Genomic DNA, 14,884 nt, shown 5'->3' with positions numbered 1-14,884 from the left:
CTTATGAACCCTGGTGTGTGCGCGCTCCCAATCAGGATTAATTGCGCTCTGCTGTTGAGGCGCTCTGAGGAGCTGCGCGTTCACGTCGTACACCTGCAGTGCCCCCTTGTGGTCACATGCACCCACAGACAGATGCGCCACTCCCAGGTCGCCGCGACAGTACTGACATGATTTTCTTTTTCCATGGCTATCTTCTGCATCCTCTCCATCTCTTTCCTCACTCACCGTTCTGCATACTGCAATTAATGGCCCATTTATTCAGATCATATCTATAAAGCACTGACACCAAATCTATTAATTCTTCACAATTCTAATCACTGCTTTTGACCTTAGTTAGCTCCTGTCCGTTGAGCTTGACATTGAAAATGAATTCAAGAAAGTGGAAAATTAAGTGTTACCAAAAATTTTTTAAATAAGCGCATGAACATGAAGCGTTGTGATTGGATCATTTTGAGCCAATCAACGACCGCCGTCTCGATTCTTCCGCACATTTGCCCAGCCAGTATGATTTAGGGCAGCAGTAGGCACCTACATAAATACACATAGCGGAATACGGTGAGTGTTTTGGGGAGCTTCTGTGTTAATATTCACGTATCCAGCGTTCATCTTAAGTTTTTTTTTTCCAAAGCGAGTTGAAGTCCATCGAGACAGAAAAACGAGCCTTCTCGATCACAGGGGAGCAATTCTTAGCATACTGGCTTGCGGGGTTGCTAACGTCAAGCTAATGATTAACTATAGTTGTCGGCGATGCAAATAGCGTACGGCAAGTGATTCTGTGTTGTGTTTTGTCGCCGTATTTTCCACATTCACGCAAGGCCACTGTCATGAAAAGCGCAGCTTGTTGCTTGCTTAGCTTCCTCAAAAGTCCTCCAGAGGTGCTGGCGTAACTTGATTTGATTTAGTGATCAATTATTGTTTGCACTGTCGTTGTGGTTGTACCATTTGCTATATGTGAAGTTTTGTGTTACTACTGCAGCTATTGTAAAATGCGCTGTATAAATAACTTGGTTTTGTATTGATTTGTACCTTCATTTGTCGTCAATGACAAGCTAGTATGGTAAGTTACCATTGGTAACTAAACTTTTTTTTTCTTTAGTAACAACACACGATTCCCCCCCCCCCCCCCCCCCCCCCCCCCCCCACTTCGTGGTGTTTAACTGGCACTTAATGCTGTCATGCTGACTGTCCCCGATTCTTGCATGGGTATTTTGTGCGCTGGGCATATTTAGGGAAACAAATATCCACACCCTTCCTTTTTGAGAACGGCTTCTCTGAAATATGACGTCCAGTTTATTGTTGCAGTTCCAGTACCGCCCCTAGTTTCACTCCTGAAATAGGGATTTTACTACGTTAGCCATGATTCGGAAAAGTAGTGTCTAACAGTATCTTGAGTTTGACTCCATTCAAATCATAACAATCCAATCAATACAATAATTTCATTGTTGCTTAGCGTTAATAAATCTTCCCTTTCTGTGATGAGGTGGGACTGCCAGTTTTGAGCTTTGTGGCCCCTGCGCGGACCCTCAGCACCTGCCACTGTGCACCGAAGGCTCTCCCAGATGTAGAGGGACTTGACATCTGCAGCTGCTGTCTACACAGTATGTTAATCTGTTCCCCACACATTCTTTGTAGTATATACATATTATGCAATGAAATTCTGTGTAGCGTCGGGTGGGCGTTCATTAGTGCGGCACTGTGAAAATGTGGAACTTGCTTGCATGCATCTCAGAGCAAGCCATTGTGGAAGGTCTTTTTTTTTTTTTATAACGTAGCCATCTTGGGAATTTACACGCATGCTGTCTGCAAGGCTACTAATTTGTTCTTTTTTTTTAGGGGGCGGTGATTCTGACATTCTTTACTACTATTACGACGATGAATAAAGTTGTCGTTAGTACTTTATCCTCTTCCATTTTAGGCAGCTGGCTAAGATAGACTTGAATACTGTACTTGAAAATACACCTCTGCAAACTTGATGGTTGATTCTGTGAGCAGCAAGCATGACATGATTCTGTTTAGTTTACGCCTTGTAACCAAAGCATTCTTGTGGACTCTCAGCTCACTTCTCTCATGCATTATTTGAATGTCATGGTGGTGCCTGCAGCCTCTGATCTCCATTTTTCATTTTGTACATGCCCTCGAGTCGAGTGATCACAATGGCCCATTGTTGAGCTGTCCGTGTGGGCCTGTGCTAGCATATCGTACGTCACTCTTCGAATTGCAAATGCTGCCCAAGTGGGACAGAGTGTTTTTTGTATTGTTTGTCTCTACTTTTGACAAAGGTCCCAAACACCAGGAACAATTAATATGTGCAGATAGGCTAAGAAATTACTTTGAAGTGTCTTATTCTCTTTCATTGACATTTGTGCCGTAATTAATATTTAGGAAATGTTGCTCCCAGATGAATCTATCGAGTGAATTATTTTGTTGTCTGGGTATTTCTCAGAGAATAGAGGATTAGGGGTGGGGAAAATCTATTCAAATTGGAGGGGACTTAAATAATAATACATTTGTAATATTCAAATATGAGGTATTACACAGCAAATATTAATCCCCATCTCTCTTGAGTTCTTTGTAATATTGTTAGCCTAATAGCATAGTTGCACAAGACATTTGAATGTTCTGGAAAAAAAACATCAACAAATTCAACAAACAATGTTAGTTCATTTGCCTTTACTCAACCTTTGTAAATTACCTTGACCTGAATGAATGAGAATTGATTTATCTCCCTCCCTGTGTAATTCAGACGTTATTCTTGTAAATCGTTACCATCTTATTATAGATTTACGTTGACCCGAAGTGACTTTGTCTTTTCACAGACCCTTGAGGTGTCCTGTGAAGTTGCCCATCATGCGCGAGTACAAGCTAGTAGTGCTGGGTTCAGGAGGCGTGGGAAAATCTGCACTGGTGAGAGGGGTCAATGGTGTCTTATTTGACTGCTTGAATAAAGTGTGATTTGTTTTTGAACAAAGTATAAAGAGCCTAACAATATTTTTCACTGAAAGCTCTCCCATGTAATTCATTCCAGTCAAACAAAAAAGCACTTTGTGTTTCAAATTGAAGTGGAATGCCCTATTCTATTTATATGTTGTTATTCTTGTTATATTTAGGAATTGACCTTGTGAATTTCACTTGTGGAAGTTCCTTGTGGAAAAAAAGGATAATGGAACGAACTAAAGTTTCTGTGATAAATCTGTTCTGCCAAATCTGATTAAAGAAAACTAAAGTAATATTTCCCATAGAAAATCATGGAAATCTATTTAATCCATTCCATACACCCCAAAAAACTAACAAAAAAACATTTAATTGACAGAAATTGTAGTTTAACAACGTGAAATATATCAAAATAATTAATTGTCCACTGAACATCTTTGACTTTTCATAAACTTGATTGAAGATGGACGCAATACCAATAAGACAGGACAAAGAACTATCTTTGACCGTGACGTTAATCTCTTTTGTATTGATGTGATGATGTAATCATGACTGATTTATGTTCAATCCACTCCAGACAGTCCAGTTTGTGCAAGGAATTTTTGTGGAGAAGTACGACCCTACAATTGAAGACTCCTACAGAAAGGTAAACTCTCTCTGTTATGTCTATGTATAAACAATTATACATATGGTTTCTTTTTTTACTATACAAATCAAGGACTATAAATTCTATTTTATTTCATCATTTAAAACTTAAATTAAAAATAGAAAATGTTCAATCATGGTATAACTTCAGAAAATTGTTGATTGGTTGTGATCAAACAGCAAGTGGCAAAATGGCCGCCCTTTGCGGTGGATAAAAAGGTGAATTTTACCTGTTGAATTCATATTAAACCAATGAAAATCTTTGTTTCAACTAGTTGGGCTGCACAGAACATATTACTAAGACAATTTTGCGATTGCCTTCCCCTTAAATGTTGACCTATAAACGGATTTCTAAATCCCGTTTTGTACATAATGCCACTTTTTCTTCTGCAGCAAGTGGAAGTTGACGGGCAGCAATGCATGTTGGAGATCTTGGACACAGCTGGAACAGTATGTGGAGCAAGACCCACACGCTTCACAAAGGGAAATCAAGCAAGTGTGGTGACGTAAGTGTGTGTTTGCCATTGTAGGAGCAGTTCACGGCCATGAGGGACCTCTATATGAAGAACGGGCAGGGGTTCGCTCTGGTCTACTCCATCACGGCACAGTCGACGTTTAATGACCTGCAAGACCTCCGGGAACAAATCCTGCGAGTGAAAGACACCGAGGACGTGAGTGGAATGCAGCAAGTCGTATTTAACATATGTCGTCGTCGCTACCGCTGTAACTACATTTAGGGGGTGATGGCAAGTTGAAGAAACTGTAAGGTAAACATAGATTGTGATGACACTTTTATCCGGCTGTAAATTAGGCTTTGCAAAATGGAAGAAGGGCAACAATGAAAGTGACTGAGCAATTCTACAGCTGATGCATAACATCCGTCCTCACTTATTTAAGAGCGCAGCGTGACAAGAAGTGATGGTGTGATAATGTATCACTTCCTGCCACTTGTAGGTCAGAACTAAAATGTTTTGGTTTATAGGCTATATTTCAATGAAATGTCCTTTACTATAGCACGTATTGGTGCTCAATCAGAGAGTACCAAAATAAACGTGTACCTGGTCTGAAAAAAAAAAAAAATTCTAGTAATATATATCCCATGAAATACAATGATGGGAAATAAACAGTTTATCTTTTTCTCTAATCGGTACTTTGTACACCCCCTGGGCTGGAGCTCCAACCTATATGTACTCCGTCTGCCTCAATGCCAATTCCTTTTGTTTGTGTCGGAAACAGGTCCCCATGATCTTGGTGGGGAATAAGTGCGACCTGGAAGATGAGCGAGTGGTGGGCAAGGAACAGGGTCAGAACTTGGCCCGCCAGTGGAGCAACTGTGCCTTTTTAGAGACGTCAGCTAAGTCAAAGATCAACGTGAATGAAGTAAGTTTATCTGCAGCATACCAGACATTGTAACGATGGACTTGTCGGCGACTTTGACTTCATTTCCTACTTGCTTAACTTCCTATGCTTTTAGATTTTCTACGACCTGGTGCGACAAATCAACAGAAAAACGCCAATGGAAAAGAAGGCAAAAAAGAAGAAGGACTGTACGCTTCTCTAAATGCGCCTTCACACGTACACTTTCACAAAGATGGGCTCTAGGCCAGGTGAGTGGCTGTTGAGAGATCACTCATGCACGTTGGTCACGACAGTGGACAGCTATCATTCAAAAGGTGTTGTATATGTGTGAGTTTCTTGATGTCAGAGTTGCGCATCAATCTGCACTGTGGATTAGTTTCTCATTCTCGACACTGCCACCCACTGCTCAGTTATTCTAAGTGCCAGAACAGTCCATTTCTTTACTTCTGTTTGGGAGAGAGGAAAATATGTGGACATCATTCAAGTTTTTCCTCATGTCCACTAAATTGTGCAGTCTGCAGTGTGTGGCGGTATGACGAATTAGCCTTCCCTTTTGTGATACATGTGCAACTTGGACATCATTCGCATAAAACCAGTGTCCAAATGAAAACCAGAGGTGCACAAAAAATGTGGCTGTCAAAAAAACACCCACGTTCTCCATTGGTTTAAGTGGGAGGCTTTAGTGTCCAAACCTCCGCCTTGAAAGGTCTGTTGCCATCAGAGGCCACCCAGCGCCATCTTGTGCTGTGTCCTCCTAGGCTTCCTGATTGATACTGCAGCACTTCAAGGAGGCCTTCAGGCAGTCTTTGTATCATTTGCATTGACCCCTCTGCCAGTGCTTGCCTGCCTTGCTGAGAAACGCCTTTTTTTTGGGGGGGGGGGGGGTAATTTGTCTGTGGTATGTGACAGGTCCTATGGCCATAAAGAGTAAAAGAAATATATATAGAGTGCTATTTTCCTATCATTTTTTTTAACAGATTGCAATTACTTCCATACAATAATCCAATTGTTTTGAGCACACTTAGTTTAATTTGAATGTCATTGAAATCAGAATCAATGTGTTTTTCTTGACATGTTTTCTTGAAAGAATGGGACTACTTAGAATAATATTTGAGGAGAACAGTAAGCCTCCATCCAGTGAACACCATCACATTTCATGACCAATCACATTCGAGTATGTTGTTTATCTTTTCTTTGTGTCTCACAAATGGCTAAATGAATTATTTACCTTGTCTTTCATGTTAAGATGAACTGTCTGTTAGTGGGCCTTACTTACATTCCAAGTCCTCTCTGAAAGATTGCAGGAGTCCCCCCTCACATGTTTGGGAATCCTATTCTTTAATGTTTTTTTTTTGTTTGTTTTTTTATATAAATGGACTTTTTTTTTTTTAATTATTATAAATGTCTCAAAGTGTCATCATAGATGTTTTTATGGATAAGAAGAGAGTCATGTTTGGGATTTCAAATGTTCTCTTAAAGTCCATCTTATTACTAAATGTTGGCCTTCTTGCATTTATGCACTAACAGCGATAAAGATGATGCATCACTGTTCTTGACTTACAACTCTTCCACTTTGATAATAATATATTTCGCAAGTGACTTGGTTTTATATTGAGCTACAAGCCTTCCGTGTTCCACCTAATATATTCAACTTCTGTTTTGCATAATAAAGCTGAGGATTTTAATGTTTTATTGACTGATTGGGTGGGGGAGTAGGTGCCTCTGTTTTGTGTCCTGAAAATGAAATGAAATTGTACTAAATCACTTCAAATAGTGCTTCTTCTTTCTCTTTTGTGAAATGATTAAAATTGAGTACATTTTAAATTGTTCCTATGTTTCCTGATGTTCATAAAGTGCTTGTTTTTTACTGTGTGATCAATATATTATCCATCAATTATCTAAACCGCTGATCCTAATCAGGTGGCTGGCGTGCTGGAGCCTTTCCTGTTTACAAGGGTTAGGTTGTCGTAGGCCATATATGTACATATAACCATTTAGTGTTCACGGAAAAAAAAAAACCACCCAGGCAAGAGGAGAATATGCAAACTCACCACAGAAATCAAACCCACAACCGCTGCGTTGTGAGGTAATTAGTCGCCCACGGTTTCATCCTCATAAACAGTTTAAAATTTGAAAAACAAAACAAAAACCAAGAATGCATTGAAACACAACATTTATAGTTGAATACAAAGATTTGGATGCAGCTACATTTGGCCATTTAAACCTGGTCCATCTGTCAGACCAGATTCCCCCCCCCCCCCCCCCCCCTCTCTCCTCCAAGCAGTCCTGCATGTCGAGGCCACGAAATGTCTTCAATCATTTGCAGCATTTCTCCGTCTAAGCAGATCGATGAGCGACGGTTAACTTACTCCTCTACCTTCCTGGCCCTCCTCCCACCCCCCGACCGAAGCTGCGCGACCCCTCCTCGCCCTCCCCCCCTCTCCATCATTTTCCCATCTCCTCCTACTCACTCTCCCCTCCGACAAACATGGCTGCGAAATCTGACGGTGCCGCCGTCCCTTCGCGAACCCAAATCCCGGCCGACTGTCCCTCCAGGCCGGACCGGCAGCCTCCGCAGAGCCTCCACGCCGAGCAGCGCTACTCCCCGGCGGACTGCTGCTGGACACTGGGCGCCCTTTTGGTCTTCTTTTCGGACGGGGCCTCAGACCTGTGGCTGGCCGCCGACTACTACCTCCGGAGGGAGTACTGGTGCTTTGCTCTGACTCTAGTATTTGTGATTGTCCCCTCCGTGGTGGTGCAGGTGTTGAGTTTTCGATGGTTCGCCTACGATTTTTCCGATACGCCGGAGAGCGGCACGGCGGCGGCCGCTGTAGTGGCGGCGTCGTCCGGGGCGGATACGAACGACTTGAACGCCAAGGACGGCGGCGAACGGGGCGCTGGCCGCTCCGCCGCGGCTGCAGCCGGGGTGCTGCCCGGGCCGGCCACCGTGGGCCGAGCCCGGGGATGCTGCAGAGTGTTCGTGTGGCTCTTCCAAGCCGTCGTTCACATCCTCCAGCTGGCACAAGTGTGGAGGTAAGAACAGATGATGGGAAGCTACACACCCCGGTCAACCCTTTGTGTGTGTTTTGACTTGGGCATCAATGGAAATCCGATTGAGCATTTACTCCGTGCATCCAGCTTAAAGCACATGCACGCTCTTTGTCATCACTTGTAAGACTAGTCAGTGAAATGACACTCGCACTACTAACATTCTTATTTCACGCTGGTAGGACAACTTCTGCTTACTAGTAGCGCTGCAGGTTACTGGTGAGGCAGAATTGTTCACCAGTTGTTTACATGCTCCTTATATTAGGCCGACTAGGAAAGAGCTAAAAGGCAAGAATATTATGTCATTCATAGTCTTACTGATAACATGTTGTAGAAGCTAGTCGGTTAAGGAGACAGACAATATTTATTTACTCATTACAATATAAGACATTTAAACAACTTAAATTACCAATTTTCTTTCTGTTGTAATGTTGAACAAACGGGCCTACTAAAGGACACAATATTTTAAACCAGTCAAATTTCTGCCTGTGTTTCATAACTCCATTATAAGCGTTAATGGACCCCCCCGAAAATGTTTCTTTTTTTTTTCAATTAATCTGTAGCGTTATTTTCATTCTGTCATTGCCATCAAGCTGAAAAAATTCATACTGGTCAGGCCCTACTTTATAAGTGTCTGAGTGGATACAGCATATGGGTCAAGCGAGTAGGTTCAAGAGGTGGGCGCCAGTCTCAGCCAGTAAGTGCCGATCGTACAGAAACAGGTGAAAGTCTGCCGGGGGTTCCGCCTTTGGCCATGTTAGGTGGTTGGTAAGAGTGTTTGCAAAACCTTGTGGTCTTGTTTCCCTGTCAGACGTTTCCTCTCTTTGTATTTTTTGTGACATAGCTACCTTGGTGATTTCCTTGACAATCGTCCCATGCTGTTTGTGGTTCAGTAAAATGATACTGCAGTTTTTACGTCACAGTGTGTTGCTATGAACTTTGAACTTTCGACATATTTGATAGACTTCTTAAAGGCAAGATGTTTCAAAATGAGGTTTTTGTCTTAAGCTGTCAAAGGTTATTATGCCTGCCCCACATTGTCCTCCTTAACCAGGCTACTTGTCCCACATTTGATCAGTCTGGAGGTTAGGGTTAGACGGAAGCGCTGAAAATACTAATGGCGGACTGACAGACGATTACAATTTCTTTCGGCTTGAAAACCATTTTATTGTATGTATATGTATTTTTCGAAGTGGGTAGAAAGTTAAAGAACCAGTAATTGATTTGATTTGTTTGTATCAATGTATCCTGTCGTCTGTAGGTTTCAGGAAAGATGAATTGTCCTCCAGGAGATGTCAATGACTTGTCAATTTTCCTGCCAGGTCTGCACCGTTCACGCTTTCATAGCAACGCCCTCTCTAAGTGTCTCTCAGCAAAACATGCTGACTCTCCCAGCGTGCGGCGAGACTAAAACAAAACGCTTCCTCCTGCACGAGGCTGCTAGTAGGTCTGTGGGTCAGCAGCCCAGTCAGATAGCAGAGGCTGTACTCAAACTCTAGGCGCCCTGATCGCTTTTGACAGCCCCGAGTTGCCACCAGGCTGGAGGCGGCAGGCTGTGAGACATCCCAGCCGGCTGCTTGGTCCTTCACCCCATGATGTGTTGCATGATGAAATACGATGCAAATCAATTGCTTGGAATGAACATAAGCACTTCCTGTGATTCGCTATCTTGCATCTTCGTCTGCATAGACAGCCCAATATTGATTTCCCCACTTCCTCCTGGAGCGTGCACGTGCGTGCGCGTGCGTGTGTGTGTGTGTCCAGCAACACATTAAAAAGCTGAATTACCGGTAATGCCATTAAAGCAGTGGTGCGGGTTCCGTTTGTTGCAGTCCAGCATTAAGAGGATTACCTTCCTGTTTCCCCCTCAGCTGTTAACACGATAAAAATACATCATTGATACACAACCCAGTAGGGCTGGACAATATTTTTCAGTAACGTAGATATGGCAATGACATTACAGTATTCAAATGTTGGAGAAAGCAGCACTTTCGACACAATCCTTAACACAAGCAACCACAGCTCACCTGTTTTCTGGATTTGGTCATGTGATGTTTGCAAGCAAAGCAAGCCTTTCTGCATTGTGATGTTATTTGAAGTCATCAACATGTGTCGCGAAATGATCGCCCACCCGAGGTGGATAAATCCAGGTGGATTTAACTGCTTAATTCGTGTTCCAGAAGAAAAAAAACATGTTTAGATGAGTGGGTGTTCATCAAACATATTGCAAAGGTGGCGTTTATCATGACCAACTGTTAAGGAGCAATCACATTACAGGAAATGAAAAGTAGAGGAAGTGTTCTGATTTTGACGCTTGCCAATTTGTGGGCTCAAGAGCGAGGATGTGCATAATTGCCAGATTGTGGTGGTGTTTGTGTTTCTTACGCATTTCATCCCAGAGGTGCAATTTGTGTTGCGGGAAGCAGAACAAGAAAAGTATGCACAGACTCCCTCGTGGTTCATCGAGCTTGGTGACATCAGGTCCCTCTGAGGTCGTCAGGTGGTTATTCTTTCTCACACACACAAACACACGCGGTGTGAAGGGGATGATTTCTTTGCTCAGCCCACGCAAATGGATGTCACATATGACCTCTACATCCAAAGAGAAAACCAATTTGCGCTGAATGCTGTTTGCTTAAGGCGCGCGCGTGTGTCTATAGTGGCAGAAGGTCACTATGAAAGCAAGGGTGGGGGTGGGGCTCCATGTCAACAAGGGATTTGCACTGAGCTGTGCGTTCGCCTAACATTCAATCTCCAAACTAGATTGAGTGCTTTTATTTAGTTTCCTTGCTGTTTTTGCAGCCGTCTGCGCTTCCATCCCTCTGACGTGTGCACTAAAATTAAAAGCTCACTCCTGCTTAGTCCATTCTCATTCCAAATCCCAACGGAGCCAGCCGCACACTGGAAATGTGTTCAACTTCACTTTTGACGATCAAAACAATTGAACGCTATCTCCCCCAGGTACGTCCGAGCCTTGTATTTGGGCGTGCAGAGTCGCTGGCACAGGGAACCCGAGCGGCGGCACTATTACCGGCGCATGATGTTCGAGAGCGCCGACATCAGCATCCTGCGTCTGCTGGAGTCCTTCCTGAAAAGTGCCCCCCAGCTGGTGCTGCAGCTCTCCATCATGATCATCACCGGTCGGGTGCTGCCTCTTCAGGGTGAGGGCCGCCACATGGCTCGGATCACAGACAGACCATTGTTGAGAATTAATAAGGGGTGGAAAACTGGTATCGTATTGCAGTGGCGGGCTGCAAGAAATTTCTCAATCTGCACCCTTATCCAGATCTGCACCAACATTAAATGGGTTCCGTGTGCCCACCCACTTCAAAGTGTCTTGGAAATCAGTTAAGTAGTCAATGCGTGATCCTGATCAACTAACCCACCAAACAAACAACCACAAAAGGTGATCATAACATAACCTCTTGAGCTTGTGCTTTGTACTTGGTGGTGCTGTGGTACCTCCAAGTTTTGAACTTTAAATTGTTTGGCTTCAAAAACAACATTTCCAATTGATATCTATTACATCAGCAACAGCCGTTATTTTTAACCATTTCACCATTATTTTTGGTTTCGTCGAAAATTGACGTAGGGGTAAGATGAACAGTTTAAAGTTGGAGCGGCTTGAATGAGTCAAAATGTAGAAATAGAGGAAAAAAATTATCTCAATTTTGGCTTTTATTTTGAAATTTGAAAACTTTTTGTGGTAGGGATAAAATCAACAGTTTCAAATTGAAACAATTCAAATCCATCAAAAAAATGATTAGAGGGAAGAAATTATCGTACATTTTGGGCTTTTCTTTTGAAAGTTTGAAAAGAAAATGGCGATAGTAATGAACTGAACAATTTAAAACTAAATTTGATGTCAACAGGCAGGGAGGTACCACTTTATCTTTGGCTTGATGTTTGTTTTTTCCCATCTCTGCATGCTCGCACATGAGCAGGGAAGCCAATGCTGAGCCACTTCTGCAGTGGTTTCCTTTAAAATGTCTTCAGCATCAAATCCGTTCTCATTTCCTTTGCCATGTCCTCCTCAGGACTTTCGGCCTCCGCCTCTCTGATGTCCCTCGCCTGGATGGTGGCCTCTTATCAAAAAGTCTTGAGGGACTCCAGAGATGATAAGCTCCCCATGAGCTACAAGGCGGTCATGGTTCAGATCCTGTGGCATCTTTTCACCATCGGGGCCCGAGCTCTCGCCTTCGCTCTCTTCGCCTCCGTGTTCCAGCTCTACTTTGGCATCTTCATCGTGGCGCACTGGTGCATCATGACCTTTTGGATAATTCAAGGCGAGACAGACTTCTGCATGTCCAAGTGGGAGGAGATCATCTACAACATGATGGTGGGCATCGTGTACGTGTTCTGCTGGTTCAGCGTGAGGGAGGGCCGCACTCGCTGCAGGATGCTCACCTACAGCCTGACGGTGTTCATTGAGAACGTGGCCCTCACCGCCACTTGGTACCTGTACCGTGACCCTCGTTCCTCAGACTTTTACGCCGTCGTCATGGTGTGCGTGGTGGCCAGCAGCTACGCTTTGGGCACCTTCTTCATGTTTGTTTATTACTGTCTGCTGCACCCCGACGGCCCTGTCTCAAGCTGGGGCTACATTGTGGAGAAGCAGGCGGCGGTAGAGACGCCGGTGTCCCCGATGTCCAGCTTGCCCCCAGATGTGGTGAGCAGCCCCCCCAGGACCTTGCAGAGAATTAAAGACAGAGAGCAGGGCTCCGGGCTGGACGGAGATGTGTTCCAGGTGCGACCGCCTCGAGGACCTCGGGCACCGGTACGCCACCCTTCACCCAGGACAGAGGGCCCTGTCATCCGAATAGACCTGCCCAGGAAGAGTTACCCTGCCTGGGATGCTCACTACATCGACCGGAGGCTGCGCAAAACCATCCTGGTGCTGGAAAGCGCCGCTCCGGTCGCGCCGCGGATTCAGTATCGCTGCCTGGGCACGCCCAAAGAAGTGATGGAGTATGAGACAACGGTGTGATGTGATAAGACTGTCCAGCTCCAGAAAAACTTGAACAAGTGTGTTTGCTCATGCCAAGTGCTATGTTATTGTCAGTGTAAAGCTCGAGTTGAGAAGGTAATTTAACTGCCTCTAAAATGTCGAATGCCCTTGTCAGACTTGTCAATGTTTCAGTGACAAAGTCATGCAAAATTCACAGCGAGTGAACTGACCGGTACATTTCTCGGTTGAAGTGGAATTGTGATTGAAACCGTCCTCTTCGTCACGCTGTTTATATTTTGACATCACGAGATCAAGACAAAACCTAACCATCAAACAAAACAAAACAAATTGGCATTTCGTGGCTTCAAACAGGAAGAATCAGGATGGATGAAAGATGGACGGACTGAAACATTGAACACTTGGACAAGTGTGCCTTCAAACATTTGAAGACTGTCAATGTAAGTCAAATCTTTAAAGGTTCTAGTGCATTTCAGGTTGTGACGTGATAGTTGGTTCATCTCCACAATGACTTGAAAGAGTGCATTTGCTAAAGCGACGTGCTACGAGGTCGTCAATGATGGTGCATACTATGGTTTGTGCGTTTCTCAGGTGAGAGTGGTATTAAACAACAAAAACGAGAGGTTTAAAGAAAGCTGAAGCGCGCCTTCAAGCTGTCTGTTTATTAAAAATGGCAGCTAGAGCGGAAACATCACTGAACACAAAGGCCAGACACTCCCACTGTACTGTACTTTTCAATACTGCACAAACAGTGATCATCACCATTTTCAAAAGCTGTCACTCATGTTGAAGGAATGGTGGCTTTCAAATCTGGAGGGGGAACATCAGAGTTGAATGTAAAAAGGGTAGTAAAGGCTTGAGCGTTTCTATGCGAACATAAAACATTCCTGTGTCATTGTTGAGGTGAGCTCGAACATTTCGATAATAAAGGGTTACACTTTGGCGCCCTGAGTGAAAATAAGCATATTAATATTATGATACCCACATGTCGGAAAAAAACAACAGGTCAGATTTGCCATGTAAATGAAACGATGAGGATGTTATCGCTGTCAGTGTCCAAATGTTATTGCGTGACTACTGTCAAAACAAGTTTTAGTTCCAGATCGGCAACTTCCACAGAGAATAGCCTAAGTGATGGGTACATATAAATGTCACAAGGGTTCTTTTCTTCTTTATGCGAGGATAAAGTGAGTGTAGGAAGCCAACTTTACATTTAAATTCATTCATTCAAGGTGCGTCTCTTGGATAAGGGAGTTTTCTTGTCAACACTGTCCAGACAGAAATCAATCAAGAGCCCATTCAGCACCTTTAACAGCCCAAGAAGAAAATGTCAAATGGGATTTATGGTGCTAACTGTCAGACTCGGTCATGTATCATCAAGCACACGGTGTCACTTCAAATAAGCTTGGAAGGAACAGTACCTCAAATGCAAAGCAAGAATCAAAAAGCCTTAAACTGGTTGCACCAGACTGTTGTGCAAAATGAGAAGGTAAAGTCATGAAGTTTATTGCTTGAATAAAGAGCAATGTGTTTACCTGACGTGCTGCCCTCTTTTGCTTTCAGAAGTAGTAGGAAATTATCTTGCGCTCAGTATTCTATTTTTTTGTAATCATCTGGGATGGTATAACACGTTTAAGAAACCAACAGAAAATATTAACAGTACTCACTGGCATTTACACTTTGACCTCGGTAAAAAAAAAACACTACATTACACTAAATCCTAATAGTAAATTACCGGGTCGTTGATGATAGTTGACTTAAACTTCATTTTTTGTTTGCATGACTAGACACCAGAAGAAGCCACTATAAATTAATCAACATGCAGAAATTGTTGAATTATTGACATGTTATGCGGGTGAACTGATAACAGAACAAATTTGAATATTTGCATAACTAGGGCTTTCCTGATTTCTGACTGAGCCACTCGTGGTTCGG

General features: G+C 43.3%; 2 protein-coding genes across 6 annotated transcripts; both read left to right on the top strand.

Moving 5' to 3' along the window:
* The first annotated feature begins 469 nt into the window (after nt 1-469).
* On the top strand, nt 470-6,759 carry rap1aa (RAP1A, member of RAS oncogene family a). Of its 5 annotated transcripts, none has more exons than XR_005096885.1 (9): nt 470-555; nt 1,481-1,598; nt 2,817-2,904; nt 3,509-3,577; nt 3,970-4,026; nt 4,107-4,247; nt 4,813-4,956; nt 5,051-5,202; nt 5,243-6,759. XR_005096885.1 is itself a non-coding variant. In XM_037245608.1 (9 exons), exons 3-8 carry the CDS (start codon nt 2,848-2,850, stop codon nt 5,135-5,137), a joined length of 555 nt encoding a protein of 184 aa, XP_037101503.1. In that variant the 5' UTR covers nt 470-555; nt 1,481-1,598; nt 2,817-2,847; the 3' UTR covers nt 5,138-5,183; nt 5,694-6,759. The 5 variants fall into 5 exon arrangements, 4 of the variants coding, with proteins under 4 accessions (XP_037101503.1, XP_037101505.1, XP_037101504.1 ...); XM_037245608.1 differs by having other exon boundaries at nt 5,051-5,183; nt 5,694-6,759; XM_037245610.1 differs by having other exon boundaries at nt 5,051-5,183; nt 5,606-6,759.
* A 569-nt stretch (nt 6,760-7,328) lies between these two features.
* Nucleotides 7,329-14,488, top strand: zgc:198371 (uncharacterized protein LOC497072 homolog). The gene is made up of 3 exons (XM_037280485.1): nt 7,329-7,968; nt 10,945-11,144; nt 12,021-14,488. The coding sequence occupies exons 1-3, from the start codon at nt 7,424-7,426 to the stop codon at nt 12,968-12,970; spliced, it is 1,695 nt and encodes a 564-aa protein (XP_037136380.1). The 5' UTR covers nt 7,329-7,423; the 3' UTR covers nt 12,971-14,488.
* The last annotated feature ends 396 nt before the right edge of the window (nt 14,489-14,884 follow it).

Source organism: Syngnathus acus, chromosome 2, assembly GCF_901709675.1.
Source record: "Syngnathus acus chromosome 2, fSynAcu1.2, whole genome shotgun sequence".
Lineage (NCBI taxonomy): Eukaryota > Metazoa > Chordata > Actinopteri > Syngnathiformes > Syngnathidae > Syngnathus > Syngnathus acus.
Note: the sequence above shows the minus strand (reverse complement) of the source record. Positions and strands in the feature narration are given on the sequence as shown.

Excerpts from the sequence above, each read along its gene's own strand:
- rap1aa (XM_037245608.1), top strand. The coding sequence starts at position 2,848 with ATGCGCGAGTACAAGCTAGTAGTGCTGGGTTCAGGAGGCGTGGGAAAA. Across the intron at positions 2,905-3,508 it reads GCGTGGGAAAATCTGCACTG|ACAGTCCAGTTTGTGCAAGG; the intron begins GTGAGAGGGGTC and ends AATCCACTCCAG. Across the intron at positions 4,957-5,050 it reads CAAAGATCAACGTGAATGAA|ATTTTCTACGACCTGGTGCG; the intron begins GTAAGTTTATCT and ends CTATGCTTTTAG.
- zgc:198371 (XM_037280485.1), top strand. The coding sequence starts at position 7,424 with ATGGCTGCGAAATCTGACGGTGCCGCCGTCCCTTCGCGAACCCAAATC. Across the intron at positions 7,969-10,944 it reads CAGCTGGCACAAGTGTGGAG|GTACGTCCGAGCCTTGTATT; the intron begins GTAAGAACAGAT and ends TATCTCCCCCAG. Across the intron at positions 11,145-12,020 it reads TCGGGTGCTGCCTCTTCAGG|GACTTTCGGCCTCCGCCTCT; the intron begins GTGAGGGCCGCC and ends TGTCCTCCTCAG.